Source organism: Carya illinoinensis, chromosome 5 (assembly GCF_018687715.1).
Source record: "Carya illinoinensis cultivar Pawnee chromosome 5, C.illinoinensisPawnee_v1, whole genome shotgun sequence".
Classification (NCBI taxonomy): domain Eukaryota; kingdom Viridiplantae; phylum Streptophyta; class Magnoliopsida; order Fagales; family Juglandaceae; genus Carya; species Carya illinoinensis.
Window position 1 is genome coordinate 4,192,296 of NC_056756.1, and position 26,634 is coordinate 4,218,929.

Here is a 26,634-nt window from a genome sequence, read left to right on the forward strand (position 1 = left end):
AAATAGAACAACTTTTTTTATAAGTAAGATAAGTCTTATTGACAACCATAACAAGGAAGTAAATGGGTGTATACATCAAAGCTCCTAGTTAGAGAAATAGAAAAGAGCTAGAAAGTCCTGGAAACTTAAACTAGAGTGGCATAGAGTGGCTGACATCCAATGGTACAGTGGATTAATAACGAAAGGCTAGAATTCCTAAATAGTGGGTAATTTGTAATATTTTGTTGTGTATCATAATTCTTTCAGCATCTACACCATTGATATCATTTCATCACATCTCCATAATTCAGGACTCGTAGTTTACATTTTCTTTTTTTATCAATTAATACTTTTGCCTTTAGGTATTTGATCGGAAGACAAAGAGGCTCGTGGAAGAGTTAATTGATGGAAAGATTGTTTTGTCGATGAGAGCTATCTACCAGTCAAAACTTGGTCTTGGCCTAATTAACACAGGTATTGTGTGAAGCCTGAAAATGTCATAACGAAAATCAAGTTGTGGAATATGTGCTAGGATTATCTGCACCTGCCGCCTCCTGAACCCAATGAAACCATACCTGGATTGTTGAGGATCCCTATGCTATTATCTACCTGCTAGTTTGCTTTAGTTGCTCCCTAAATTCTATGAAATCGCTGCCATTAATAATCTAATTAACTCAACTAAGCTTTCATCTTAACTGCTTGGAGGTGATAGTTTTTTTGTCTTCCAGATTTTTATCCCATGCACAAACATGACTTCTTCCTTTCAGATGGTCTGATCTAGTTGATGTTTCTAATCCTTCCATTTTGCTACCTTTAATTTCTCAAAAATACTTTTCTTCTTGTTCTTTCTAGTCTTGCCAGTCAAATGCATGGCTTGCTATGTGGTTAAATCACTCTAGCATCTTACTACTATCTTTTGCATTCTTGTTTGATTCTTGGCTGATTCAAGAGTGGGTACTTCTTCAATTATATGTGCATAACAAAACTATATCTGCTCAGACTATGACATAAATCCATCTTTGTAAATGTCTTTTGGTATTTCAAGAGCCAACAGAAAACCACAGTATATACGCAATAGTTAATCTGTTGGCCTTGTACTTTGTGTTTGAGTGGGATTGGCCTCAATCAGAAGTAAGGCTAGTTCAGCCCTTGTTTTACAATCTTCTTGTTCTTTCTGGTTTTTCTTGACTTTTCCACCCTTTCTTGCATAAAAATATTTGTTGTTTGCAAATTTTCTTGAAGCATCATATGTTCACAGGGGCAAAGGAGCTCTTACAGAAGATCTCTGAAAAGCAGGGGAGGGAAATGAATACTGCCGAATCTGCTAAAGATATACCGAAGTTTCTTGAGTTTTTTAAGGCATGATAATATCTATCACTCAATGAAATGTTATGATTCTTTCCTCTTTGGGAACACTTTCATATTGTGGCAATTTGGTTTTGACTGCATTAAGTTTATAATTGATGCAGCCACACTTGATTCAATAACATGAGCATCTTTAATGGAGGTTGTGCTCGATGGGGATCCCTTATGGGTGCTTAAGCTTTTAAAAATCAGAAATTACCTTTGGACTGTTTGGTTTCTGCTTCCTTTGTGGTTTTAATGAAATGGTTTGTATGAACCATATATGAAAAAGGGCGCCTTTCGCTCTTAGTTATTAAATTTCTTATTCAAGGAAAGAAGCATGAAAAAGGAAATGTCTCGATGTGGACTGAAGGCTTTAAGTGTTTTGCCTTAGCATGTATATCCTTAAACATTTTCTTAGATACATTCTTATATCAAACTTGTCACGTGCCTAGATAAATTCATTGAGCTATGCCTTGCTTAGAAGTGGTTGAAGTTAACTACACACTTCTTATAAACGATAGGATTTAACCATTATGTTGCAGGATCAAATAAATCGGGCTGAAATCAAGCACCCTGTGGAGTATTTCAAGGTAGGTTTGGACTTCAAAACAAATGGACTTCATTTTATTTTCACATTGAAATAAAGCCTCTGCTTCTTTCTTCACCACTAATTGCATTATTTTAACGTTATTTTCACACTTGGATTTTGTGCTGATTTATTTGGTGAGATGTGTTAATGGATGATGGTTACGAATGTGTTGTAACTTTTGTCTCTTAGCTTTTTGTCGATTAACATTGATACCAAGTTTTGTCTCTTAAATTTTGTCTCTTCACCACTAATATCTGTGTTGGAACCTGTTACCAAGTTTTTAGATGCAAAATAAGAGCTATTTATATGATCTGAGTTTTCAACAGTAACATAAGGCTGCTAGTAGTACTATTATGTTAAGCTTCTGTAAAAGGGTTTTGACATTTGAATCTTGGATATTTTAAAGTACGTGACCACGGTGCAGAATTTTTTCATGTGTTTAGTCCATTGGCATTCTGTTGATGACATTCTACATAATCCATTTGGAGTCTTTTGAAGATTGCTTCTACTGTCTTTGCAGATGAAGTTTCCATTGTGTTTACCTTATTTGTCAAGTTTCAATTATAGAGGATCAAGCAAGTTGGCCTCTGTTTTTTGTTTGTCATATAAAAAAAAAAGAACGCTATTGTAAATACCCCATTCCTAAACTAAAAAACGGAGCTCCTCCTCTCTGGTGAGATCTATGTCAACCTTGATTGTCTGCAACTAAATTCAATTAGATTTGGATCCGTATTTTCTTGCCAGTTTTTGTCAATCCACGACTTGTTCTGCATCATCCCTTTTTAACTGTATTACTCATTTTTTAAAACTGGAAACGGAATAAACTGGTGTAGGAGAATAAGTCTTGATTTTGCCTCAGCTGCCATTGAAAGAGAATAAGCCTGTTTCTTTTTTATCTAGCAATTGAACAGTGATGTCATAATCAATCTTTTTTAGCAGCTTTGAAATTTCAGTCTGTTGACCAACATAAATTTTTGAACATTTCTTGTAGACTTTTAATGAATTTTTCATAAGAGAGTTAAAGCCTGGTGCAAGACCAATTGCCTGTGTCGGACGCGATGATGTTGCGATATGTGCAGCTGATAGTCGTTTAATGGCATTTAAATCTGCTGATGACAGTCTAAGATTTTGGATTAAGGTACTTACTACCACTTGGCATTGAAGATTTTTGCATCTAGAGGATTATGAAGGTTATCACGTATAAAAAAAAAAAAAAAAGGGATTCATGAAGGTTATTGAGTGCTTCTTGGTTCTCACATTTGGTAACAGAAATTATAGTCCATTTTTAAAAGGTTGACAATTTCTAATATTGGCGACAAAGACCAGTTTTATTAGATATATAAGTTTTTACCCACTTCATAATTGCTTAAATTTTTGGAATAGGTGCTAATTTATCATGTTGTTAAAGTAGAACTTATAAAAAGATAGATATATCATATTTATAGAGTTGATGGTCTTGAGCTTGAACCTTGTCTTTGCTTCAATTTGAACTTTTTCGGCAAATGGTAATTTGATTATTGTGTTGGAGCTTAGCATTCTGGGTTGAAGCATTTGAGCTTCCTGATACAATGCAACACTCAATATTATATCTAAAAATGAACAGTTAACAAAGGGTCACATGAGGAGCCACCCAAATATAACTATGTTAAGGAAAAATCAAATGCACTTTTCTGGATATTGTGGAACGTAGTTACACTTCAAAAAAAAAAAAAAACTGTCAATAGGCAAAAATGCCCATATAACTTTTCCATTACTACAACTTTTACATAATTATAACTTTTACATTTGATTTCTGTCAAGAATATGGTCGTGGTCTTTAGAAAATCAAATGACCTTTTATGTCATTTCTACCTCAAAAAAAAATTTTTAAGTTTGTTTCCAAAAAAATGTAACATGTTTGAAAGTACTTTAGACATATGGTTCCCAAAAAGTAAATAACTTTTTAATAGTAGCGTTTATTACTTAAGTTCTGTAACTATAAGCCCTAAGCTAAAAGCTAAATTACCCACTGCAATCCCAAACATGCACTTAAACTCAACATGTTTTGTCCGAAAAACTTTTTTGGCAAAAATGAAAACATGCAGAGAGAGAGAGAGAGAGAGTGATTTCTGCCCTCTGAGGATTGGAACTCTCACATTTCAATGAGGCTGTATCATGGTGCTTGCAATTTTCATAACTCATTAGGTTCCAGCATATAATCCAGACATCTAGCCACACTTCATCTTTCCCAGCTACTTGTGATATAAATCTCCAAGGAAAGTCTGGATGTTGCTCCACTAATGTGTAACTTGCATTGAGGGAGCGGGAAAACTTGTTATATGCATCACCAAGAAACTGTAACTGTAACTTGTTTATGTTCTTCAAATTGCAATACTCCATGCACTTATTCTTAATATATTTCTTGTTTAATTGGATGTGTGGGGTAATTTTGTTCTCATGTCATTGGTTAATATTAGGGTCGTAAGTTCTCAATTCAAGGCCTTTTGGGACAAGTTGCATCTTCTGGTTCTTTTATTGATGGAGCCTTAGTGATATTTCGTTTGGCACCCCAGGTATTTCTCAAATCTTTCCTTATTTACATTGTACTGTGAATGTTTCTTAAACTCAATCCTAATCAACTTTTAAACTTCAACACCTATCAATTGTTTCAGGATTATCACCGCTTTCATTTTCCAGTCTCTGGAACTGTTGAGCAATTTGTAAACATACCTGGATGCTTATATACGGTACATAGACAAATCTATGCTATAAAAGCCACATTCTAATTGTATTTGTTTTCTTGTTTGTTGTCAGAAATCCTGGCTTACATTTCTTTTTACCCAGGTTAACCCCATTGCTGTGAATAGCAAGTATTGTAATGTCTTCACTGAGAACAAGCGAGTGGTATCAGTTATTTCAACCACGGATTTTGGAAAGGTTTGTCAATGCAATCATCTGTCTTTGAATTTTTTAAAATATTCTCTCATTTATGATAATAAAACCTACTTAAGTGTCTCTCTTGTATACGTCTTATGTGCATGGGCTATGCCTATTGACTTCATCAATAAAGTAATGATAAAACCAAGTGACTCATCAGATACCATTACTGGTCATGTTCTATGTTCTTTAAGTTATTTCAACTGTAACATTGCCTTGCACATCACTTTCTTATGACCAGTTTCTGGCATTTTTTCTGCTCAATCTGGCTTCAAGTTTGACCATGCCCTTGTAATGTTGGTTTCATTTCCCTTGGAATCTGTTCTGCTCAAGTCGTTTGAATTGAACGCGATGAATTGGGTGGCTGCCAAGGCATTTCCCTGATATCCATGTTTGGTCACATTCTTCTGTCAATTATATGGTTCCTGGGTCTTCTCCCCTTTCATGTTCACCATTTTTTTAAGCTGCGTTTGCTTAGAGAAATAAGTTGTCACCTCTACTTCAGAAGGCAGCACTTCAGAATTAATTTTGAAATTGAAGGCAACTGCAGAAGTGGCAGTTCAAACTCCATGTAGAGTTAAAGAAAGCGAACGGGTGGCAGGATTGGCTCGTGCTTTCTATATTTTCTATTTCTTACAAAGAAATATAGTTGTTGTTTATATAGGAGAAATGATCAGTTTATTCCTTTCAAATCCTGGAGAGATATATTAGAATATCAGTATCGAATTTTGGCTACAGGTGGCATTCGTTGCAATAGGAGCAACTATGGTTGGCAGCATCACATTTTCAAAGAAGGAGGGTGACCATGTCAAGAAGGGAGACGAGGTTTATGATTCATAATTTGATCCTGTTTATTTATTATTTTTGCATTGAAGTTTATCATCTTGGTTTTTTGATTGGTATTTTATTGTCTTGTACAGTTCGGATATTTCTCATTTGGTGGAAGCACAGTTATTTGCGTTTTTGAGAAGGTTGGTAAAAGAATGCTTGAGTTTTAATTTTAAAGTTTATAAGTGGTATGAATTCTTCTATTAACTTTCATTTTTATATCATAAGAAGAACCAACACATTTTTTTGAGGCATTTGACATGTTAGTCATTGATACTGAGTTTTTCATTATTAGAACCATACTCAGGTTAGTACGTAAATGGGAAAGAAAAAAAAGAAAGAAAACAAATATGCATGCTGATCAGGTATTGGGTATTACTCGTTTGTATACATGAACTTGATATGTATCTCAGTTATTTTCTCGTTCCTTATTTTCTTCTTCCTCTTTCTTCTGGAGGTGCTCCCCTCAAAGTGGGCTGTCCTGTGTGTATTTTTGCCAAACACTTGGGGGTAGTGTTACAAATTGGTATCAGAGAGACACCGGTCTCTATGCTATCAAGAATTTACAAAAACATGCAAGAAATTCTTGCATCACTCCAGAAAGAAGTACAGTTGCAGAAACAAACAACATTCGACAATCACACAAAGAACTTTAAGATTTAAGTGGTTCGGCTTGAACAATAGCCTACGTCCATTGGCGGAGTTGATCTCAAGAAATTTGCTCACACAAAAATGGAGTACAAGAGAAAAATCACAAATCACTCCTCGATCCCAAAAGCCCCAATACACCCAATGAGCTCTCAAATCTCACAAAAGGAGTTCTCTCTTTCCTCTCAGTTTTGGCCACATCTATCACTTCTCTCATTTTCTCAAATGTAAAAACGTTACATATATATAGTGGCCGGCATGGGAAGACTTGATTTATGTAAGTTCGCTTGAGCGGAGTGTTGAGCGTGCATCAAGTGAACATTCTGTTTGACCTTTGCTCAAGCCCACTGTCCCTCTCACATCGAGCGAACTCTTTGTCTCATACTCGCTCGAGTGCCCAGTCGAGTGACAATCGAGCAAACTTTTTTTATGGCGTTTTTCTACAGGAACTCAAGACACCATCCCAACACACAACAAGGCCACGAAGAATTCCAGCAACATTTAAAGGAATTTGCGAACAACTTCACTGAAAACTCCAGCAAGTTGCAGGACCAGATGTGAGCAATATAGGAAGAAGGAGAACGTGCATCTACGGTTGAAATCTCTATGGTTGAAACCGCTGGAATTGTGGAGTCCGTCAGATCAGCTATTATAGTGGAGGAGTTCAAAGTAGGAGTGTTGGCTCCTTAGGCAGCGGTGACGACGACATATGCCAGCAATAGCAGTGTTGAGCCAATGTATATTCACGTGTTGCCGTGGCCACTGATGGTGTCGGGACGTTTAAAGAAGGGAACAGCTAGTCGTGAGGGAGAGCATTATTGAGGCCTAGCCTCAACCGTAGCCTCAACGATGAGGCCAAGGCAGAGGTTCTACAAACAACTCAGAGAAAAGGCCGTTGAAGCGCTTATTGAAGAGCTGTCAAATGTTGAGGAGAAGCTGAAGTTAAGAGAATCTCTTTTTGAAAGCAAGGATATGGAAATAAAGAAAATCAATGATGAGAAGAAAGCTTCCATGGCAACTCAGTTTGCTGTTGAAGCCACTCTTTGAAGGGTTGATGTAATCGCTGGTGGAGAACAATAGAAAAGCTTCATAGATTTGCAAGTTTTGGTAGATAAGAGTTTTGCCCTTCAGTTGCTCAATGTATTGCCATAGAGAGAGAGAAAATGGAAATGGCCCTGAGATTCCCTCCTCGCCTACCACTTATCATGCTCTGCTTTTGCTCTTCTATAATCGTGGCTCACAACAGCCAAAACCATGGAGAATTTCCCTGGGTACGTCAAGGACTTGATAGGACTCTTTGGTCTCTGACAGAGAGGATGTAGTTTGGTAACATATATGCGGTGACTTTATCAACTGTGTTGTTGGCCTGTGTGAATTTAGGGGCTTTGCGAATTGGGACATGCATACATGACCAGGTTATAAAAATGGGTTTGGAATGTATTTGTGGGTACCTCTGTTGTTGACATGTATAGCAAATGTGGGAGAGTAGGAGTGGGGAGAAATGGATTTGATTGCATGAAGGAGAAGAATGTAAAGTCATGGACTGCCATGATTGCTGGTTATGGAATGCATGGCCGAGCCATAGAAGCTCTGGAAGTCTTCTATAAGATGATTACCGCTGAGGTCAAACCAAATTGTGTCACTTTTACCTCAGTTCTAGCTGCTTGCAGCCATGCTGGTCTTTTTGGGAGAAGGTTGGTGGGTTTAATTCCATGAACCATGAATTTGGCATAGAACCTAGGGTAGAGCACTACGCATGTATGGTTGATCTTCTTGGGCATGCTGGCCATTTCAACATGGTTTATGACTTGATTAAGGAAATGAAGGTGAGGCTTGGTCTGGAGTTCCCTTCTTGGAGCTTGTAGAATTCACAAAAACGTTGAGTTGGGTGAGGTTTCTGCTAGAAAATTGTTTGAATTAGACCCAATTAATTATGGGTATTATGTCTTGCTTTTAAACATAAATGCTGAAGTTCACGGGGCTTTAGGAGATAGAATTTTAGAACAAGATGCTGTGATTGTGAAACCAAATAGGGAAGTGCTTCTTGATAAGAAGCTTAGAAAGTATAAGAATTTGATGAGAGCGGAGAAGTTGTTCGATGAAATGCTTGAGGAGGGTTAAAATCTGATAATGTCACATTCTTGACATTGATTAAATTGTATGGGGGTGTTAGGAAATTTTGACGGGTGCTTGAATGTTTTTGAAGAGATGAAGGCTCTTGATGCCAAGCCTAACTTGGTTATATAGAATACTTTGTCGGATGCTATGGAAAGAGCTAAAATGCCTCAGCAGGCGAAAGCAATTTACAAGGAAATGATCAGCAATGGCTTTTTCCCGAGTTGGGCAACATATGCATCTCTTTTACGGGCCTATGGTAGAGCGTGATATGGTGAGGATGTACTTAGTGTGTACAAGGATGTCACGCAAAAAAGGAATAAGAAGAAGAAGGTGAGCTCATCACTAAGGCCATGCTGAGAAATATTATTGGTTAAAGTATGAATCAACTTGCTGTGCCTGCGGTTTTTAATTTTGATGGGAAGCAGCTATTAAAACTTAAGTGGTTCTGATGCAAATGTTGAAGTTCCAGTTGCATGCATCATATTGATAGGCTTGTTTGCCCTTCAACATTATGACACCCTCAGGATTGGGTTCTTGTTTGCTCCTCTAGTTTTGACATGGCTTTTGTGCATTAGTGGCATGGGGATATATAACATGGAAAAATATAGTTGCAAGCACAATTGTGCACTAATCTGTGCACTAATGTGATGTGATTGGTCAAAAAGTAGATTTTATTGAAAACAATGTTAATTTAAATTTTAAGTATGAATAAATCAGTATTGGTACACAGATTAGTGCGTGATTGTGCTTGTATGTAGCAAAACTCATATAACATATGTCGTTGGAACCCTCATGTCTGTCGAGCATTTTTTCCATGTTACATGTATTTTAAGGAACACTCAAAGCAAAGGTTGGATGTCCTTGGGTGGAATTCTTTTGTGCATCGCAGGTTCGGAAGCCATGTTTGCTGATCTTGGACACTTTTCACGGATATCAATCAAGATTGCTTTTATGTCTGTGGTTTATCCAGCTTTGATTCTTGCATATATGGGGCAGGCTGCATATCTATCTAAGAATCATTTAATTGAGAATGTTGGATTTTATGTATCTGTACCTGGGAACCTAAGATGGCCTGTTCTGGTAATAGCTGTCCTTGCTGTTCTCATTGTGACAATGGCAGTCTCAATTGCTTGGATGTTTGGCAAAGCAAAGTCCAGCGGCATAGAACTTCTTGTTGGTATTTTATTTCCAAAACTGAGCTCCAAAACAAGACAACAGGGTGTTGAAGTAGTGGGTTTCACTATTATGCCTCTCAATTTTTTCTTGTACTCAACTCTAGTGCAATCAAGGGAGATATGACCATAGCAAGAAAGGCTGAATCCAAAAAGTAATAGAAAGTTCAGTTTTTTATTTTTATTTTTTATTTTTTTTAAGTAAACGATTATATTGATATGAATAGGCATAGTCCAAGTACACAAGATGGTATACAAAAGGTCACACCTAGTTAGAGAGAAGTAACAGAAACAAGAAAGTCATGGAAATTGAGGCCACAACAATCTATAGCAGTGGCCCAAAGAAAAAGAGTGCTAACAAAAAATAAATTAAGTTCTTCTAGGGAGCGTTCCTTGTCTAACTCCATTCTATTAAACACTTCATTCCATAACATTCCAGCTATCTCACAATGCAACAATAAATGATCCACATTTTCACCATTTTTCCTACACATATAACACCAATCTACTATGATCACCTTATGTCTTCGTAGATTATCTGTTGTCAAGATCTTACCTAATGCTGCTATCCATACAAAAAATGCTGCTTTGGGAGGCGCCTTGTTTCTTTCTCCAAGGGAATTGCATATTTTGCGGTTGTGTAAGCGTCTTATAGAAAGAACCAACCGAGAATTTACCTTTACCTATGGGTATCCACCATATCTTATATGCTTCTTGGGTTCTCTGCCTCATGGTGTTATAGAAGAGCAAAAAACTCCTCAAAGCTGCCCATTTCCCAATCTTGGGCGGCTCTAGTGAAATTCACGTTTTACTAGCTTAGTTCCCTAAATGACTCCATGCAATTATCCACTTAGGCATCTTTCTCACTTGCAATCCTAAAAACTGATGGGAATAAATCCTTTAGGGCTTAATCTCCACACCATTGGTCAGTCCATATTTTTATTCTAGATTCATCACCCAATACTAGTCTAGTATGCCAATTCAAGATCCCCCACCCTCTTTGAATGTGTTTCCAAATTACCATTCCATAGGACCCATGGACCTCCCTAGTGCACCACCTCCCCCACATGCTTCCATATTTGCAATCAATCACTGACTTCCATAGGGCTTCCAGTTCCATATTGTATCTCCACAACCATTTTTCAAGCAAGACTTGATTGAAAATCCTCAAGTTTCTAATACCTAACCCGCCCGAAGAGACTGGAGAACATACCTTATCCCGCTTGACTAGATACTTGAATTCTTCTCCTATTCCACTGCAAAGAAAATCACGATATAACTTCTCAATATAGTTTGTCACACTTGCTGGAATAAGGAATACATATAGAAAACATGTTGGTAGATTAGAAAGAGTACTTTTGGTAAGAGTGATCCTACCACCTTTCGAGAGATATGATTTTTTCCAACCTGCCAATTTGCATCCAATCTTCTCCACCACTGTATCCCAAATTGATATAGACCTTGCAGCAGCCCCCAAAGGAATACCAAGGTAATTCATGGGAAGAGAGGAAACCTTACATCCAAGGATACTAGCCAGTTGTCGGGGGTTTGGAATATTACCCACTGGCACCAATTCTGATTTATTAAAGTTCACTTTTAATCGGGAAACTGCTTCAAAACAAAGTAATAATGCCCTCAATGTTCGAATTTGGTTTTGTTCTGCCTCACAAAAAGTCAGTGTATCATCTGCAAACAATAAGTGAGATAAGTTAATGGTGCCCCTATTAGGATTGCCCACCAAGAATCCCTCGATAAAGCCACTGTTCACCAAGGCTAGGATCATTTTACTAAGTGCCTCCATGACAAGAACAAATAGGAGTGGAGACAAAGGATCTTTTTGTCTTAGATTTCGAGAGCTATTAAAGAAACCAAGTGAGCAGCCGTTCACCAATACGGAAAACTTCACCGTTGAAATACACTATCTAATCCACGAGCACCATTTCTCCCCAAAATCGCACCTCCCAAGCACATGGAGTAAGAACTCCCAATTCACATGATCATATGCCTTGTTCATATTTAAGAGAAAGTTCAGTTTACCCACACTAACAAAGAACCATACCCACAAGGTGCTTTGAAGGGGAGGGTTTATCACATTTCAATTTACAGTGACAGTTGTGGACTGAAGCCGGCTTAGGTAGGTTGCTGGAGTCGGTTTGTGGCCTTTAGTGTGTAATTAGCTTGATGAGTGGGGGTTGGGCTGTGGCCCACTTTTCTACTTGTTACCCTCGTTATGCGTATGTCCTTTTCTTTTGTTTTAGTGTGTCGGCCCTTGGCCCGTGAGTTTGTTAAGGGTTCTGTCAGTATATGTAGTGGAACGTCCCTCTTGTAATGGCATGCAAAAACTGAATCAAAGTTATTCTCTTTCCTCATTTTCTTCTACCTCTTTGTTCTGGAGGTGCTCCCCTCAAAGTTAGCTTTTCTTTGTGTATTTTTGCCAAACACTTGGGTTGTGTTACAAATTTTGCATTTCTCCAATATAGAAAAGAAAAAAGCTTCACGAGAGAATTTGGGGTTTTTCGCGCATTGAATTGAGCTGCATATACGGAAGTATTTCTGAATTTAGCCATCTTGTAAAGTATGTAGCTTAAATCTGTGCGGCTTTCTGTAGGATGCAATTGAGATAGACGAGGACCTCCTATCAAATAGTGCCAGAGCACTGGAGACATTGGTTTCTGTTGGAATGAAGTTGGGCGTCTCTAAAAAGAGGCTCTCAGAAAGTGTGTTGCCGAATTTGCAAAGCTGTAATTTAGGAGAGTGAGATCATTCATTCTCTATGGGATACCTGAGTAAATTTAAATTTGCATATTTTTATTCAGACCGGATTCAAGCTAGAATCTTCTTTGCAATTAATCGCACGCGTGTTACTTTTTAAGGATACGGTACTTGCGTTATTATTTCTCTGTTTTTTCCTTGACGTAATAATTAATTGAAATAGAATAGTTGTCTTCTACAAAAATAAAAAATAAAAAATTCACAATAAGAAAATTCTTATATATTACACATTTATTTTATCTACATTTTATTGTGTTCATGTGACATCATTCATCAAACTTTAAATTTATTACTCTCATCTTATTACACGATGTCATTATTATAATTACTTGTATAATTATAAAATCTTAATAATATGGAATTGGTTACATGTTGGCATACAGATTTTGAACTTTAATGAGGAAACTAATGTACCCACAATATATATATATGTACGCGTATATACATATCAAGGGTTATGCCACTTATAAGTTGGTATGTAAATCCATAAAACATCTTCTCGAGTATTTGCTTGAACTTGAGAGCCTCAAGTGGTAAGAAGATAGACGTATAAAATGGAGTTTACAATATATATTGTTCATTTAATACTACTTGAATATTTATACACGGATAGAAATAAATATTACAAGGCCCACTTGATGCATCTATTTTTTCTTATCTGAGGAGGGTGTATTAAGATAGAACTATATTTATGTTTTCTTAGAGTAATGGCAATAACACTATTAATTACGAGCATATATTTACCTCTTATCTTATCGAATGTCTATCTATACACACGAAACAAAAAAAGAAGAGGAAAGACAAGTGGCTGGAGAAAAGATGAAGGATCAAACACAGAGGTTAACTTCAGTACTACTAGCTGTGTGTGTAGCCTCCCATGTTGTAAGGATTGTGGGGTTGTATCTTTGTCATTCCAATCTGCCCTTGCATCCCATCCCTTGCGTACTGTTGCCACATCAACTGTTCTTCCACCAACATCTTCTGCTTTTTCTCCATCTCCGACATTTGCACATACGCCGGGGCTGGCACTGCTAGTGACGCCGCAAATGGATCTGCACTTGTTGTAGAAGTTGAACCACCCTCTGGTGTTGGTGGTGCCGGCAATGCCAGCATTGCTGGTTTTCCGGCTGATCCAAGTGCCACGCTACTCGCACTCCCACTCGTCCCATAACCTGAATCGGCCATGGCTGCAGTTGTGGCCGACTGTTTATACATACCGTCGAGCAACAACATGTCAAAACCGCCGCCAAGTGTCGCCTTCTGACCTGAGAGATTGCTTGTTGATTGAACCAACGCTGTCTCCCAGTCTGATTTCTCGTCATTGAAGGGCTCCCAGGTAAGAGCTGGCGCTTCGTTTGTTGCCGGTGGCGCAACGCCATCAAATAAGGCTAAGGCTAGTTTGTTTGCATGTTCTTCGCTTGTTATGGCGTCATCTCCTAGGTTCAACAGATCACCCTCTCGTTGTGTAACTTTGGCTTCCTCACACTCTTCTTTTTTTTCTTCCTTTTTCTCTTCCTCAACTACTAAGGCTTCAGTGAAACCCTCTGGTGGTGGTAGGGCCTTTATCGCGTTCATATCTTCTTCATTTTTTTCTGCAGCCTCTTGATCAGTCTCTTCCTTTTTCTCTTCTTGAGACTTTGCTTTTATGCTTTGCGCCAAAGTCGACTTCTCTCGGATGAACTCATCCATGAGCTCAAGTTTCTTTGCAGTAATTTTCTCAAGTTCAGGGAATTCAGAAGAACGCCCAATTCCTGTATTGATGCACCAGGCGTAGAACATTTCAAGCTCGTCAAACTGCTTGCCAACACGGCAAAAGACCTCGTAGACCCTCACGCAATAGATGACCTCTAGCTCCATGAAACGGTCGACTAAGATACCCAATATTTCTGTTATGTCGTAATATATGTGGAAACTCTCTTTCACAATTGGGTAGAGAGCCACTATCACAACCCGATTGGTCTTTGCGACACCTGCTTCAATCCAAAATTGATATTATTAGTTAATCTGAATGCTTTAAAAGAATTCGATTCTTGAATGAAAAGCTTCGACAATGATATGGTTTGTTGATCGATTAGCCGTATAATATCATGACAGTAAAGACGCAAATATATATGTGGTAAATAATACAGACCTGTTGGGCGACATGCTAAGAAGCGTTCGAGGAGCTGTTGCAAATGTTGTACCCTAGAAAATATAAGCTCAGTCTTCATCTCACGCACCGGTGTGGTTCTTGGACCAGCATGGTTGGCCTCCTGATCATGATCATGATCAGAACTGTGCCAATCGCGTTTCCCCCTCCGGCTTTGCATCCTAAACTCAAGTCGTTCATCGAGGTAAAGTGCATATGTGCGAACAAACGAGGAATAGTCCCATGAATTGGATTGGGAAGAGTCACGAAAATCTGACATGTTGAGAAGACGAGTCCCCCGTCTGGTTGCAAAAAATACTTCTTGCTCATATGCAGTATCCCCCTCTGATAGTAGGCGCTGAATCACCATGAGCGTCTTAAGTGCGACGATCCAATTCCTGGTCTTGTTGAGGCGCCTGGAGAGGGTGTCAACGCAAGCACTGATGTAGGCACCCGAGTAGCATGTCAAGTTGAGTATCTCACGAATATGCCTCTCCTCGGCCGGGTATTCATCGTGTTTGGTTGCCTTCACAATGGCAATGTCAAGGTCGGCCAGGGAAGTGCTGCTTCCTACTTTTGCAAGGCCTATGCTGGTCGTGTCCTTCACTGCTCCTAAAGCTCTTCTGATCTTGCTTGCGCCCATGGATTTATTTCACAATTGTTTGTTTTGACTCGGTGAAGATGATCTGACCCAGAAAGGGGGGAAAAAACAAATAAATACACTCATCAAGTGACTCGAAATTTGTCAAAAGCCACGAATGTAGGAAATAGCTAGGATGATCATCACAACAATTAAACAACCATTTTTTATTCAATTATCTGCTTCTCTTGTAGGCCGTGTGATTCTCCTCATGAGGTTTTTCACCCTAACGAGAAAGCCATCCAATTACATATATACATATACATATACTAATTAAACAAGTTGATCAGAAAATATCCTACACATATATATTTTTACATACATATATCTTTTACTGGCCGGTTTACACTCAATATTAATTCATATTATTTTACAATGATTGTTGGGTATCATATGCATGCATAATCAGTCGCTAGATAGGGATAAAGAGGCAACGTACTATTTGTACAGAATTGATTATTTTTTAGGATGATTGTTTACGCGTATCATATAATATAGTCTGCGGCTTATCCAGTCCAGGGAAATCGCTAATGCATGTGATGAGCTATACAAAGAGAATTGATTTCCTTAAATGATTGAAGTACTGTTTAAAATGCACATGAGAATGAAAACTATTGGTACTTTACAATATTCCATCAAAATAAATATATATGCTTTCTACCTAAAGGCCGAGAGATTTATAAATTTCTTACCCAGCGGGTACTGCGCGCGCGCTGCAGTCAAAAGATTGTTCAATGGATGTTTAGAAGAAAGAGAACAGAGAAGAAAAGTAAATCTGTAGCCATCTTCTCCTCTTTAATTTGTGTCTGTCTCCAGCTAGCCTTTCATTTACCATCATGTATTAGCCGTGATTGGAGCATAAAAATTCGGGGACTCTGGGGGAGGTAATCATCCATGTGGCGTGTAAGTATTTCATTTGCTAATTCAAGGTCGTCATTGTTATTCTAGTCTTCTAAGAACCTATTTTTCAAATATAAGCCATATTAATTAGAAGAGAATTACATATAAATCTATATTTTTTTAATCAATTTAAACTTTTGAGATAAGTGATAATTTCACATAATATGGTATTAAAGCAGCTTAACTTTTAAGATAAGTAATGATTTTACAATATACACGAGCATGTTTGTTTATGAAATTTTCCCACTAGCTTTAACAATTATCACATATATGCAAACTAACCTGTTTGATCAACAAACAAAATATATAATTAAAGGCATATGCATATATATATATATATGCGTAGCTAATGATCTCCGGTCCCGGCCCTGGAGAATTGTATATATAATTGTATGTGGGCCTTTAAATTAAGCTCGTATATATTCAATTAAAAGATGCACATACATGCCTAATCCCCCCACGGGAACCAGTCTTGACGCCAATCTGGCCCATCTTTACGATGGATTCCACAAAATCTGCCTCAAAAGATGGTCCAAATAATGGATTGAGGAAACCAAAGTAGGAGTCTATTATACTCTTGGTTGTCTCATCGTCATTAAGTCTAGCATCAGATTCTAGCACAGCAAACCCGTCCCTTATGTTCTGCAAAATATGCTTATCAAATGTCTGCTCACTCCCACGATCGATTGGCAATCGCGAATTAACGTCTCCATTTTGGGGGCACCTGGCCCTTAACTCTGGAAGAAAAACAGGGTTGATAGCTGGATCCGCTCCTCCACCTGCTGGGAAAAAGTTGTAAAGCCGCCTTGTCATGAAGAAGCATGCTGTTGTTCCCACCGTATGTGCGGCTGAAAGTTAAAATATTTCAGTACTATGAGTTAATATAATGCATGGATCGAGTTATTAATGTGATAATCATCGATATATATCAGGTAGAATTTAGGAAACCAGTCAATTAAAGTACTCATGTGATGGGTACTTCTATTATATATCAATCGAACATATCCAAAAAGAGTATATCCGTAAACTACGCACTAACATTTTAGTTCTATCAAATGTATCCAAAAAGAGTAACCTAGAAGAAAATTAAAATCAACCCAGATGGCTAGATGCTTTGCATGCGCTAGCTATGGACCACGTGGCCGGGAACCAGCTGCAGGCAGAAACCGATAAAGATCGGAAGGCATTAATATTTACATTTATCGAAGTGCATTCTGAGGTGACAGGACAAAATTTTTAATTTCCATATGCAGGCTTGGGTTTTTTTTTTTTGCCATATTTCCCCCTAAAATGAATGAAAATATAATACATATACGTGTGTGTGTGTGTTTTTAATCATTTATAAATATCATTGATCTTGGTTTGAAGTTACAAACTAAAGACTGATCAAAATGGTTATTTCATGTTTTTCTAGATAGACAGGGTACTCGTGTCTTTTAAAGATTACTTCATTGATCATATGGAATCCCAAAAAGCTTTTATTCATATCACTTCCAAGTTTCACCAACCATAAGTTCATCCAAGCGGCATGCATGAGAGAGAGAGAGAGAGAGAGAGAGAGAGAGGCATAATACCACTGAGAAGCACTAGGTCTTTCTCCGTGAGTCCCTTCTGCAAAAATTTGGCCTTAAGTTGCTGAATTGTATCACTAACGTCCGGCATTTCAGCTGCCAATGAGACGTTGGAAACCCGGCCATCTCTGCGGCCCGTTGGAACTTGGTAAGCTGGTCCATTTGCCTGTAGTTGTACAACATGCACGTGATACCACTTACAACAGCAACATGCAATATTTAATATAAATTAAAGCCTAAAAAAATGGCCGGGAAAACAAGTACCAAGGCTATGGCATCTCGAGCTGCTAACGCCACGATGTCCGCGCAAGAAACCACGCCTCGACATACTGTTTCCAACTCTGCTTTGGCCTTCTCTATCACTTCAAACCCTACAACGCCTTGATGTCCAAATGCATGTCTCTCCGCGTTTGGACCATTTTCGATCAAGATTGAACCATCACAGCCCTAACGATGCCATAAAAAAATCCCACCGATCAATACTTGCATATGAATGTGCGCGAGCGCAATTGTGTTTAAGAGAGGGAGAGAGAGAGAGAGAGACCTCAACAAAGCAGTCATGGAAGTGGAGCCTGAGCAAGGCGGCGGCTGTGTTAGCTTTAGAGAGAATGGCATCCTGGACAACAGCACGGACTATGGACTCGGCCTCCGGGCATGTTTCAGCGTAGAAATCGATTCTGAGTTGACCCTTAGAAATCCCAATAAAAAGTGCAAGTACGAGAACCAAATGAATTGACATGATTGCCGTATATCGTCCAACTGCCCCTGGTTATAAATTAAACGGATGGGCTTCAGAAGGATACGATCGAAGGCGGAGACAGTGAAAGCGAATGAGGGGGAAAGTTAGGTTAGAGACGGAATCTCAGTGGCTCTCTTAATAAGCTGACAGAATGTGGATATGTTGACGCATGCAATGTGTCGACCAAACTGCATGCATGCGCTGTCACCTTGCGCATGCATAACTACACCTTTTAATTTAGAGTAATCTATACATTTTCATTTTTGACTCACTTCTTTCTAATTATGTAGAAGTCTTTTCATAAAAAAAATGAGAGTACTCATCAATCATAAAATAATAATAATAATAATTTTTTTAAATATGTCAATTTTTTCATAAGAGAACTTACACAAATCGATCATGATCATTTTATTTCATCTTTTATTTTATAAAATATTTCTGTATATTTTTTCATGATTTAAAAAAAAAAAAAAGATCTCTACTTATAAAACATTGGTGTAAAAAAATATATCTTCTACATTAATATCGATATAATTAAAACTTTATTTATAAAAAAAAATTAAACTTATCTTATAAACTAAATTCTATCAAATCATCAATATAAAAATAGAGCATTTTAAATGTATTTCAAATTAATAAAAAGACTCTTTAAATAAATTGTTCAAACTATTGAATATATTTCATTTTAAATTTTAAAATACAAAGTCTTTTAATCTCTACATTCTTAATAAAATATATAATTGTTCACATGATTATATAACTTACCGTAAAACATTTTATAATTTGGGATGTTATAAATTGATTGTTAATAATATGGGGTGAAAAATGAAAAATGTCATAGTTTAAGGGTTGTAATGAAAAGTGAATTCTCCAATTCCCACCACGATGGAATAAAAGGAATAAACCCACTGCCCCTGGCCCGTGCGTCTCCACACTATTCTGCTAAGTGCGATATTGCTACTGCAAATTCCACACCCTATTTTGTTATTCATCTTCCGCCGCACACGCCCTCTTTCGGAATATCGCAAGTGAACCCTCGTATTCTCTCTTTCAGATCTGATTCTCACGTCTATCGGTACGCCCGTTCATCTCTGTTTAGGTTTTACTAATTGGATTTCTTGAATCTGTCATGGCGTACTAGGAGGACTTAGCCCCCTCGAAGTGGCTATTTACTTATTTTCTGGTAACAAGCCCCTTTCAGAATCATAATTATTGTGATCATAATATAAAATTTCCCTTGAATTACCTATTCATGCCATCTTCTTTTGCGTTTCTGAGATTAATGTTTTCTTCTTTCATCCTATATCAAGTTTCCGAGAAGGAAAGGTTATCCTTTTGGCTGCTTTTGGATAATTAAGATTTATTTGTCAAAGGCTATAATTATCCGAGAAAAAGGGTTTTGGGTTAATTTTAAAGTAATTTTTACGATCCATAGTCGGGTGTAGTGGTAAATCCAGTGCAGCTTTCTTTCCCCTTGGGGGTTTTGTGGACAATTAGGGGTTGCGTTTCTTTGGGGCATTTTTCCATTTTACCATGATTATTATGGTATATAAGGAATATGCGTCCCGCTTCCTTTGATTTATAATGATTTAGTTTTTACATCTTTAAGCTACGGAAGTTGATAGGTTTCCTAATGGAAACAGAATTGGTTGAGTTCGTGTGCTGTGATTAAGTATCCTTGGCTATCTTCTTTTTCCCCGCTGATTTCTATTATATTTATTGTTTCATTTCATATCTTGAACCATGTAAAAATTGAAGTGTTTCAAGATGTGGGCAATTTACCAGATCTGGTAATGATCTGTTAGAGATGAATTTGGCCATTGGAAGTTGGAAGAGATTGACTGGTATTTTATCCTGTCGATCTATGCTTCGCTCATGATATGGAATTACTATATAAAACCGGAGTATGATTATATTTGCTGATATTATTTTCTTGCTAAGTAAACACCATTTGCGAATAGGGTACCTTACAATCAACACAAATATCAATTGATATACTGATTTTCATTATCGTGGATTGTCTCTGTGGATATTATTTGTATATCACTCGCATTTTCTAACCAATGTGCAGCTGTTTATTTGTAAAAATCAAAAATAAAATAAGTGTCTTGTAGTTATGAATTTTAATTATTTTCCATATTCTTCTTACTAGAAATGGTTGGTTTTGTTGTATGGTTATGATTGGTTTGAGACAATTTCTGTCTATTTATATAAGTAATTGCAATCATGAGCCTATTTTGTAATTGGAAGAAGTGCAGTTTTAATTATGTCTGAGGAGGTGGAATATCGCTGCTTTATCGGTGGCCTTTCATGGTCAACATCTGACAGAGCTCTGAAAGATGCATTTGAAAAGTTTGGAAAGCTTCTTGAGGCAAAGGTAATGATCCTTTATCACATTTGCATGTTTCCTTTTGGGATCATTTTTGCTTGTGTGAAATTTTCCCTTTTTCCTCTTAATGTTTATGAATATGTTTCAATTTGAAACTAGTTTCCCTTTGCGTTTGGCATTTTGCCTTGGAGTTGGTTTCTGCTGCAGTAGTGGTGGAGAGACTTCCTGAGCTCAACTATGAGTTATTTTGGGTGACATCATTTCTGTGAGGTTTTGTTGATTTGAAGGAGAATGTAATGTCCATCAAAAACATGTTTTGATGGTTGGAAATAATAAAATGTATTTTGTGGTGTAATTGAAACTCATTTAACTGTTCAAAAATTTTCACGTGAATTGAACTCAAGTTTTGTAATGGCCATCAATGAGATTCTGATGGATAAGATGGTTTCTTTATATAGGTAGTTGTTGACAAGTTCTCTGGGCGCTCTCGTGGATTTGGGTTTGTCACTTTTGATGAGAAGGATGCAATGGATGATGCTATTGAGGCGATGAATGGAATGGATTTAGATGGGCGGACTATTACTGTTGATAAAGCTCAGCCTCACCAAGGTTCAAGTAGAGATCATGACAGTGACCGTAGCCGTGACCGTGGTCGTGATCGTGACCGTAACCGTGACTATGGAGGTGGAGGTGGACGTGGATCTAATGGTGGAGAGTGCTTCAAGTGTGGGAAGCCTGGACATTTTGCGAGGGAGTGTCCAAGTGAAGGGGCAAGAGGGGGCAAGTATGGTGGAAGGGATGACAGATCTGGTGGCGGGGGCGGTGGTGGGGGTGGCCGTTATGGTCCTGATCGAAATGGAGATCGATTTGGTGGGCGCAACAGGGATTCTGGTAGTCGTGGAGGTTCTGGATCTGATCGGTACAATCGTGATCGCAGTGGACCTTATGAACGTCGTAGTGCTGGTGGCTTTCGCTCTGGATAGAACAGTTGCTCTTATCTTGGTATGCAACATATACTAAACTCTGCATGTCCTTTGTGGTTACTTTGGCTGTGACTAAATTATGTCGTGCCATTGCAGATTCGTAATTGGATGTGCTGCAGTTGCTGTTTCCAAAAGCGTTCCAAGTTTCTTTGATGGATACATTCTTATGAAAATTGTCAGGGTGGATCATTCTAGTCTATCAGTAGTTTGAAGTGCAAAAACTGGCACGATACTCATCTGCTTTGTGTTCCAAAAATGCTCATTTCGATGTTTTGGTCCAGGATATTATGCTTGCTTGACATGGACTTTCGAAATTGGTCTTGTAGTCTGTGAATGCCATTATTGCTGCTGGATATCTTGTGACTTTCATGCATAGAATTCCACATATCATTATTGCTGCCCGATCTTCATTGAGTATTTCTCATAGGCAATTGCAAAATCAGAAGCTTGTTGGTTGGATGGGTATTTGGAGGACCAATTCATGGGTATGTCCTTGGGAAGATCTCTTCTTTTTCACTTGGGAAGTAGAAGTGGTTGTAGAAGTAGAATGCCCATTTTGGCTACCCTGTTTCAGTATTCTACTAAAAACAGGAGTCAAGCGGGTAATATATCTTTTTTTTATACGTGCATGGTACATGATGGTAGTTCTGAATTCATTCCTTGCGCAATATTAATGTTATTAACCTTTTGGCAGGATGCTTTGCTATTTATGGTCTTTATGGATACGTGATTGGGTTTCTTTGTTGCTAATTGGACATGTGTGGTTTTAGTTTTAAAATTGTGAAAAAGTGTTTTGGACTGCAACAAGCCATCTGCACTTAAATTCAACATAAGCCACCCTCATCTTCTGCATGGCGCCCTGTTGGAGAGATCCATTTTGTGGAAACATATGGCAGGCTGTGTTGAGGTTCTTGATGAATGCAATAACTGCTGCCCGTTGTTTTTTTATTCCTTCTTCCTTCTTATGGACCCATGTTCTGCAATGCTCTTGTTGGATGGAAGATTTTTGCTCTCTCCTTTTTCCGATACCCGTGAATGATCTTTTGGTCTTGCTTCCTGAGATCCAGATAAATGGTTAAGGTTTCTTTCACGTCAGATAGTGCTTCCTGAGTCAGTAATGGGGTCACATATTGATTCTATTTGACCCTTGAGCCTGAGGGTGTGTTTCTGGTCAGATTCCCCATCGAGGATTTGCAGCCTTTGCCCCTAGTGTTTGTTAAACCTTTAGAGTTTAAAAGGGAACATTATTTTTTCGATTCCAGTAGATTTTTTGTTTTGCCATGTTGCTCATGAAATGTTGGCCCTTTTGTATGGGGGAAGATTTTGCAAATTTTGATTTATGAGAAGCTCTTATTAAATTTTGCATGTGTAATTGATGTGTGAATATCTTTATGGTTCTGTTTTATGCTGTATTGTTTTGTGTTTTTATTCATATGCAACCTGTATCGTTCTTTTATCAAGAATGTCTCATCAAAGGCATTTAGAATTGTTGTTATTCATTCCCTTGCCCGTGTGATGGATATTAATTTCGGCAAAAAATCGTGCTTTGGCAGTCAAAAAGATGGATGAGCTGATAATTGGGGATCGTACAGTTTGGCATTGATTATGATATACATCGAGTGTGTGTGTGTGTGAGAGAGCTACCAGAATTGCTTTTACATTCACTGTAAGGTTGACTTAATGCACAGTATGTGTTTGATATGAATGTACTTCGCAGTTTTTTTTTTTTTTTACCTGCATCTCCCAGTGTCACTCAACACCAAAAAAATATTTCCCAAACTAAATTTGGGATGTTGGACTCTTGATTTTTTTAATATTGTTTTTAATGTGGAATCTATTTGAAAAAACGATTGAAATGTCAGTGCGAGCCTTTAGATGTTTGGGTGGAATGAGCAATTTTACGGATCACTTACTAAATTATCGCTGAATAGTGGAGCAAGGGGAAAATTTTTGTTTGGATAATGAGATGAGATGAAATAGTTTTAGATTAGAGTTAAAAGTTGAATAAAATATTATTAAAATATTATTTTTTAATATTATTATTATTTTAAAATTTGAAAAAATTGAGTTGTTTATTATATTTTGTGTGAAAATTTTAAAAATTTATAATGATGAAATAAGATGAAATATTTTTACTATTCAAATGAAACCAACTTTATAATGAAACCAACTTTATAGTGGATAACTGAGCCGAATGGGCCTAACAATAAAGGCCCAAGCCAAAACCAACAATTCAATCCAATCCAAGACTAGAGCATGTGGATTTGTTTAGTGACGTTGGGAGACAAAGAAAAGATGAATATCAATTTTATTTGGATTGATTCGGATTTCTCTCTAGTTATTTCTTATTGGAAAAGAGGTGGATGCTAATGAGAAAGGTGTGGATAATTTTTAGGAACAATGTGGCAAAATTTTCTTGCTCAAAGGAATATTTTTTTAAATTCATGAAAAATGATTTTTAAGAGGAAAAATGGTGATTGTTCCATGATTCTTTGGGTTAGCAGCCTCCATTACTGTCTCTCTTAAGTGGACACTATTATGGAAGGGAATAACAATTAAAAACGTGGAAATTTGAAGTTTTTAACCCTTAAATTAAAGAGAAAAGCGAAAGGACAGCTAAGTACAAATGGCCAACCTTGCAGTTCCCCGCAAAGAACGTATTACTATTGCAGATTAATCGCACCAGTTCTGAAACTCATTCTCTAACAAAAGCTCAATCACAAGCTCCAAAAAAAAAAAAACCGAAAATGCTTCGTACCAACGGCGGCCACCTTCCCTCTCTCCCTCACTTTTCGATCGCTTCTTAATCGATGTCCGCACGTTAACAAGGAATAGATAAATTAGAGCACATAGATGTATATATATGCAACTGATCATGTCCCTGCTCATTGAAACAAATCGTAGAATGTTCCTTTTTTCATCTGCATGCAGCTTAATTTCATCATGATCTGCAGATCAATTAAAACACTTTCCAAATCATTGTTCAATGGAAGAAAACACATGCAGATAGTCCTGATCATATGCCTTAGTAGCATGATATGACTCATGTGAGCAATCCAGGTTTGGAAAACGAAAAGCTTAAGTACTGGACATCTAAAAACAAAAGAGAAGAAGATGATGAAGAAGACCATGCGATGATCTTCAGACCGACAACCTTATGCAATTGACTTCACCAAAACCACTTTATAAGTTTATAACAATAACCCAGATAAGAGTAACATATATGATAGCAAAAGGAAAATGGGAGAGAGAAGGATAGGAAAAGATCAGAAGAAAAAGGAAAGACCAGCTGGGAATCACAATTCCAATCCACCGGATCCAATAAACTTGGTCATCCCAAAAGTAATAGCCATAGCCATCCATCCTCCAACAAGCAGCCTGGCACAGGACCTTCCCACAGGAGTCCTCCCAAGCTTTGCTCCTATCACTCCGAACACAATTAATGTGAAGCTAGCCACTCCAACCACCAACTCAAGCCTCACTTTATGACCCTTTACAACCGCAGCAGCCAGCAGTGGCACCAATCCTCCCACTGAAAATGAAAGTGCCGACGCAAACGCAGCTTGCACCGGATTCGGGAGCTTCTCCTTGTCCATATCTTCTTTAATATCCTGCACATCATCATCTCCGGTCTTTCTGCTTTTCTTCTCTCTTTTCAACTGAGCCATCTCTATGTCGTATTGAGTGTAAACGGAGACAAATTCTCCTATTGCCATACTGCATGCCCCAGCAACTAACCCTGCGAATCCAGGAAGCAGCATGGCTCTGAATTCTTTTTTAACAGCTCCCACGCCCATCATTAACGATGCAATAGAAACTAGCCCATCTGTGGCTTCCAAAACAGCAGCATGAAGCCACTGTGCTCTTTGATAGTAGTCAAAACTCTCATCTTCAGCCCCTTGGCATTGTTTTTTCTCCATATGATCTTTCGCATCGTGAACTGCAATTCTTACATGGTCAAGCGACAGTACTTGGTCATTATCTACTCCAGCGGCAGCCATTAGTGATCACAGAGGGTGGCGAAAATGTTTATTATAGAAATCTAAAGAGAGCGAGGTAGCAGAAGACTTCAAATAGTCAACCAGTGGTGATAAGGAAGAGGAAATATCGTGCGATTCTAGGGATGATCAGGAATGGCCTTAATAATATTTGATTAATCTAGTTATTATGAGATTCCAATGCTGTCTTTGGCATCTGGCACATAAAACATAAACAAAGGAAGAAATAACGAAGCAAATTGAAGGAAAAAAGAAAAGAGTTGAGTTTGGCGTGTGGCTCATGAATTCTGTTTATTAAATAAGTGGATGAATATATCGATACAGTGAAGATATATATATAGAGAGAGAGAAAGATTGTCAGTACATGATGAGGAAGTAGTGATCACTAATTACATATAAATAAATTGATGGTATCTTTCACCGTATGACAACCTAAGATACATACTTTCTGAGAGGGTACTGGGTACTGATGATCGATCGAAGGACTTTAATTAAATTGATTTTCTTAATCAACATTGATTGGTCCGACTTTTTTTATTTTATATGGAAAACTAGAGAGACTATATATGCCTACTTGATCCATGTTAATCTTGTACGTATTTTCATATCATATCATATATATATATATATATTTAAATTATATATGTGAAAGCAAATATATTTATTTTATGCACATGAACAGTGCAATTTGCGACTGCACACAACAAGCTGCTTAGTAGCAAATTACTTGGATTATCTCTCTACTCTGTATTCATTCAAGGGGCAAGGAGAATGATCGATCTGTGCATGCCGTACGAAGTAGATCTAAGAAGATCAAAGAGGTGCAACCAGTCATGTACAGCTTGAAAAGCCATTTGCATGGTGATGATATATATATATATATATATATATATATATGTAGAGAACTGATACCCTTACAACCAAGCTACAATTCATTTACAATTCTTAATAATATAATATTTTTTTAATATTTAAAT

General features: G+C 37.6%; 5 protein-coding genes across 8 annotated transcripts in view; 2 read left to right on the forward strand and 3 right to left on the reverse strand.

Moving 5' to 3' along the window:
• LOC122311149 (phosphatidylserine decarboxylase proenzyme 2-like) overlaps positions 1–12,474 on the forward strand; it is a 30,909-nt gene extending 18,435 nt beyond the window's left edge. For 2 of the 3 annotated variants that reach the window (XM_043125578.1, XM_043125580.1), the window contains 10 exons: positions 342–453; positions 1,238–1,338; positions 1,869–1,916; positions 2,907–3,053; positions 4,372–4,467; positions 4,567–4,641; positions 4,739–4,831; positions 5,570–5,656; positions 5,752–5,802; positions 12,206–12,474. In XM_043125578.1, the coding sequence (XP_042981512.1) occupies positions 342–453; positions 1,238–1,338; positions 1,869–1,916; positions 2,907–3,053; positions 4,372–4,467; positions 4,567–4,641; positions 4,739–4,831; positions 5,570–5,656; positions 5,752–5,802; positions 12,206–12,355 (960 nt within the window). In that variant the 3' untranslated portion in view covers positions 12,356–12,474. Of the gene's footprint in view, positions 1–341; positions 454–1,237; positions 1,339–1,868; positions 1,917–2,906; positions 3,054–4,371; positions 4,468–4,566; positions 4,642–4,738; positions 4,832–5,569; positions 5,657–5,751; positions 5,803–9,314 lie in introns of all 3 variants that reach the window. The other variant, XM_043125579.1, reaches the window with a different exon arrangement.
• A 450-nt stretch (positions 12,475–12,924) lies between these two features.
• On the reverse strand, positions 12,925–16,107 carry LOC122311150 (putative clathrin assembly protein At4g02650). Its single transcript, XM_043125581.1, has 3 exons — positions 15,830–16,107; positions 14,501–15,183; positions 12,925–14,339 (listed from the first exon to the last, which is right to left on the reverse strand). The coding sequence occupies exons 2-3, from the start codon at positions 15,138–15,140 to the stop codon at positions 13,225–13,227; spliced, it is 1,755 nt and encodes a 584-aa protein (XP_042981515.1). The 5' UTR covers positions 15,141–15,183; positions 15,830–16,107; the 3' UTR covers positions 12,925–13,224.
• A 95-nt stretch (positions 16,108–16,202) lies between these two features.
• On the reverse strand, positions 16,203–18,462 carry LOC122311152 (peroxidase 43). The gene is made up of 4 exons (XM_043125582.1): positions 18,153–18,462; positions 17,873–18,055; positions 17,612–17,774; positions 16,203–16,885 (listed from the first exon to the last, which is right to left on the reverse strand). Exons 1-4 carry the CDS (start codon positions 18,345–18,347, stop codon positions 16,461–16,463), a joined length of 966 nt encoding a protein of 321 aa, XP_042981516.1. The 5' UTR covers positions 18,348–18,462; the 3' UTR covers positions 16,203–16,460.
• Positions 18,463–19,191: 729 nt separating this feature from the next.
• LOC122310752 (glycine-rich RNA-binding protein RZ1A-like) lies at positions 19,192–22,014 on the forward strand. Of its 2 annotated transcripts, none has more exons than XM_043124888.1 (4): positions 19,192–19,422; positions 20,598–20,724; positions 21,135–21,678; positions 21,756–22,014. In XM_043124888.1, the coding sequence occupies exons 1-3, from the start codon at positions 19,202–19,204 to the stop codon at positions 21,657–21,659; spliced, it is 873 nt and encodes a 290-aa protein (XP_042980822.1). In that variant the 5' UTR covers positions 19,192–19,201; the 3' UTR covers positions 21,660–21,678; positions 21,756–22,014. The 2 variants fall into 2 exon arrangements, with proteins under 2 accessions (XP_042980822.1, XP_042980823.1); XM_043124889.1 differs by having other exon boundaries at positions 19,280–19,422; positions 20,606–20,724.
• A 2,941-nt stretch (positions 22,015–24,955) lies between these two features.
• Positions 24,956–25,660, reverse strand: LOC122309480 (vacuolar iron transporter homolog 4-like). The gene has a single exon (XM_043122980.1). It carries the CDS (start codon positions 25,658–25,660, stop codon positions 24,956–24,958), a length of 705 nt encoding a protein of 234 aa, XP_042978914.1.
• Between the last annotated feature and the right edge of the window lie 974 nt (positions 25,661–26,634).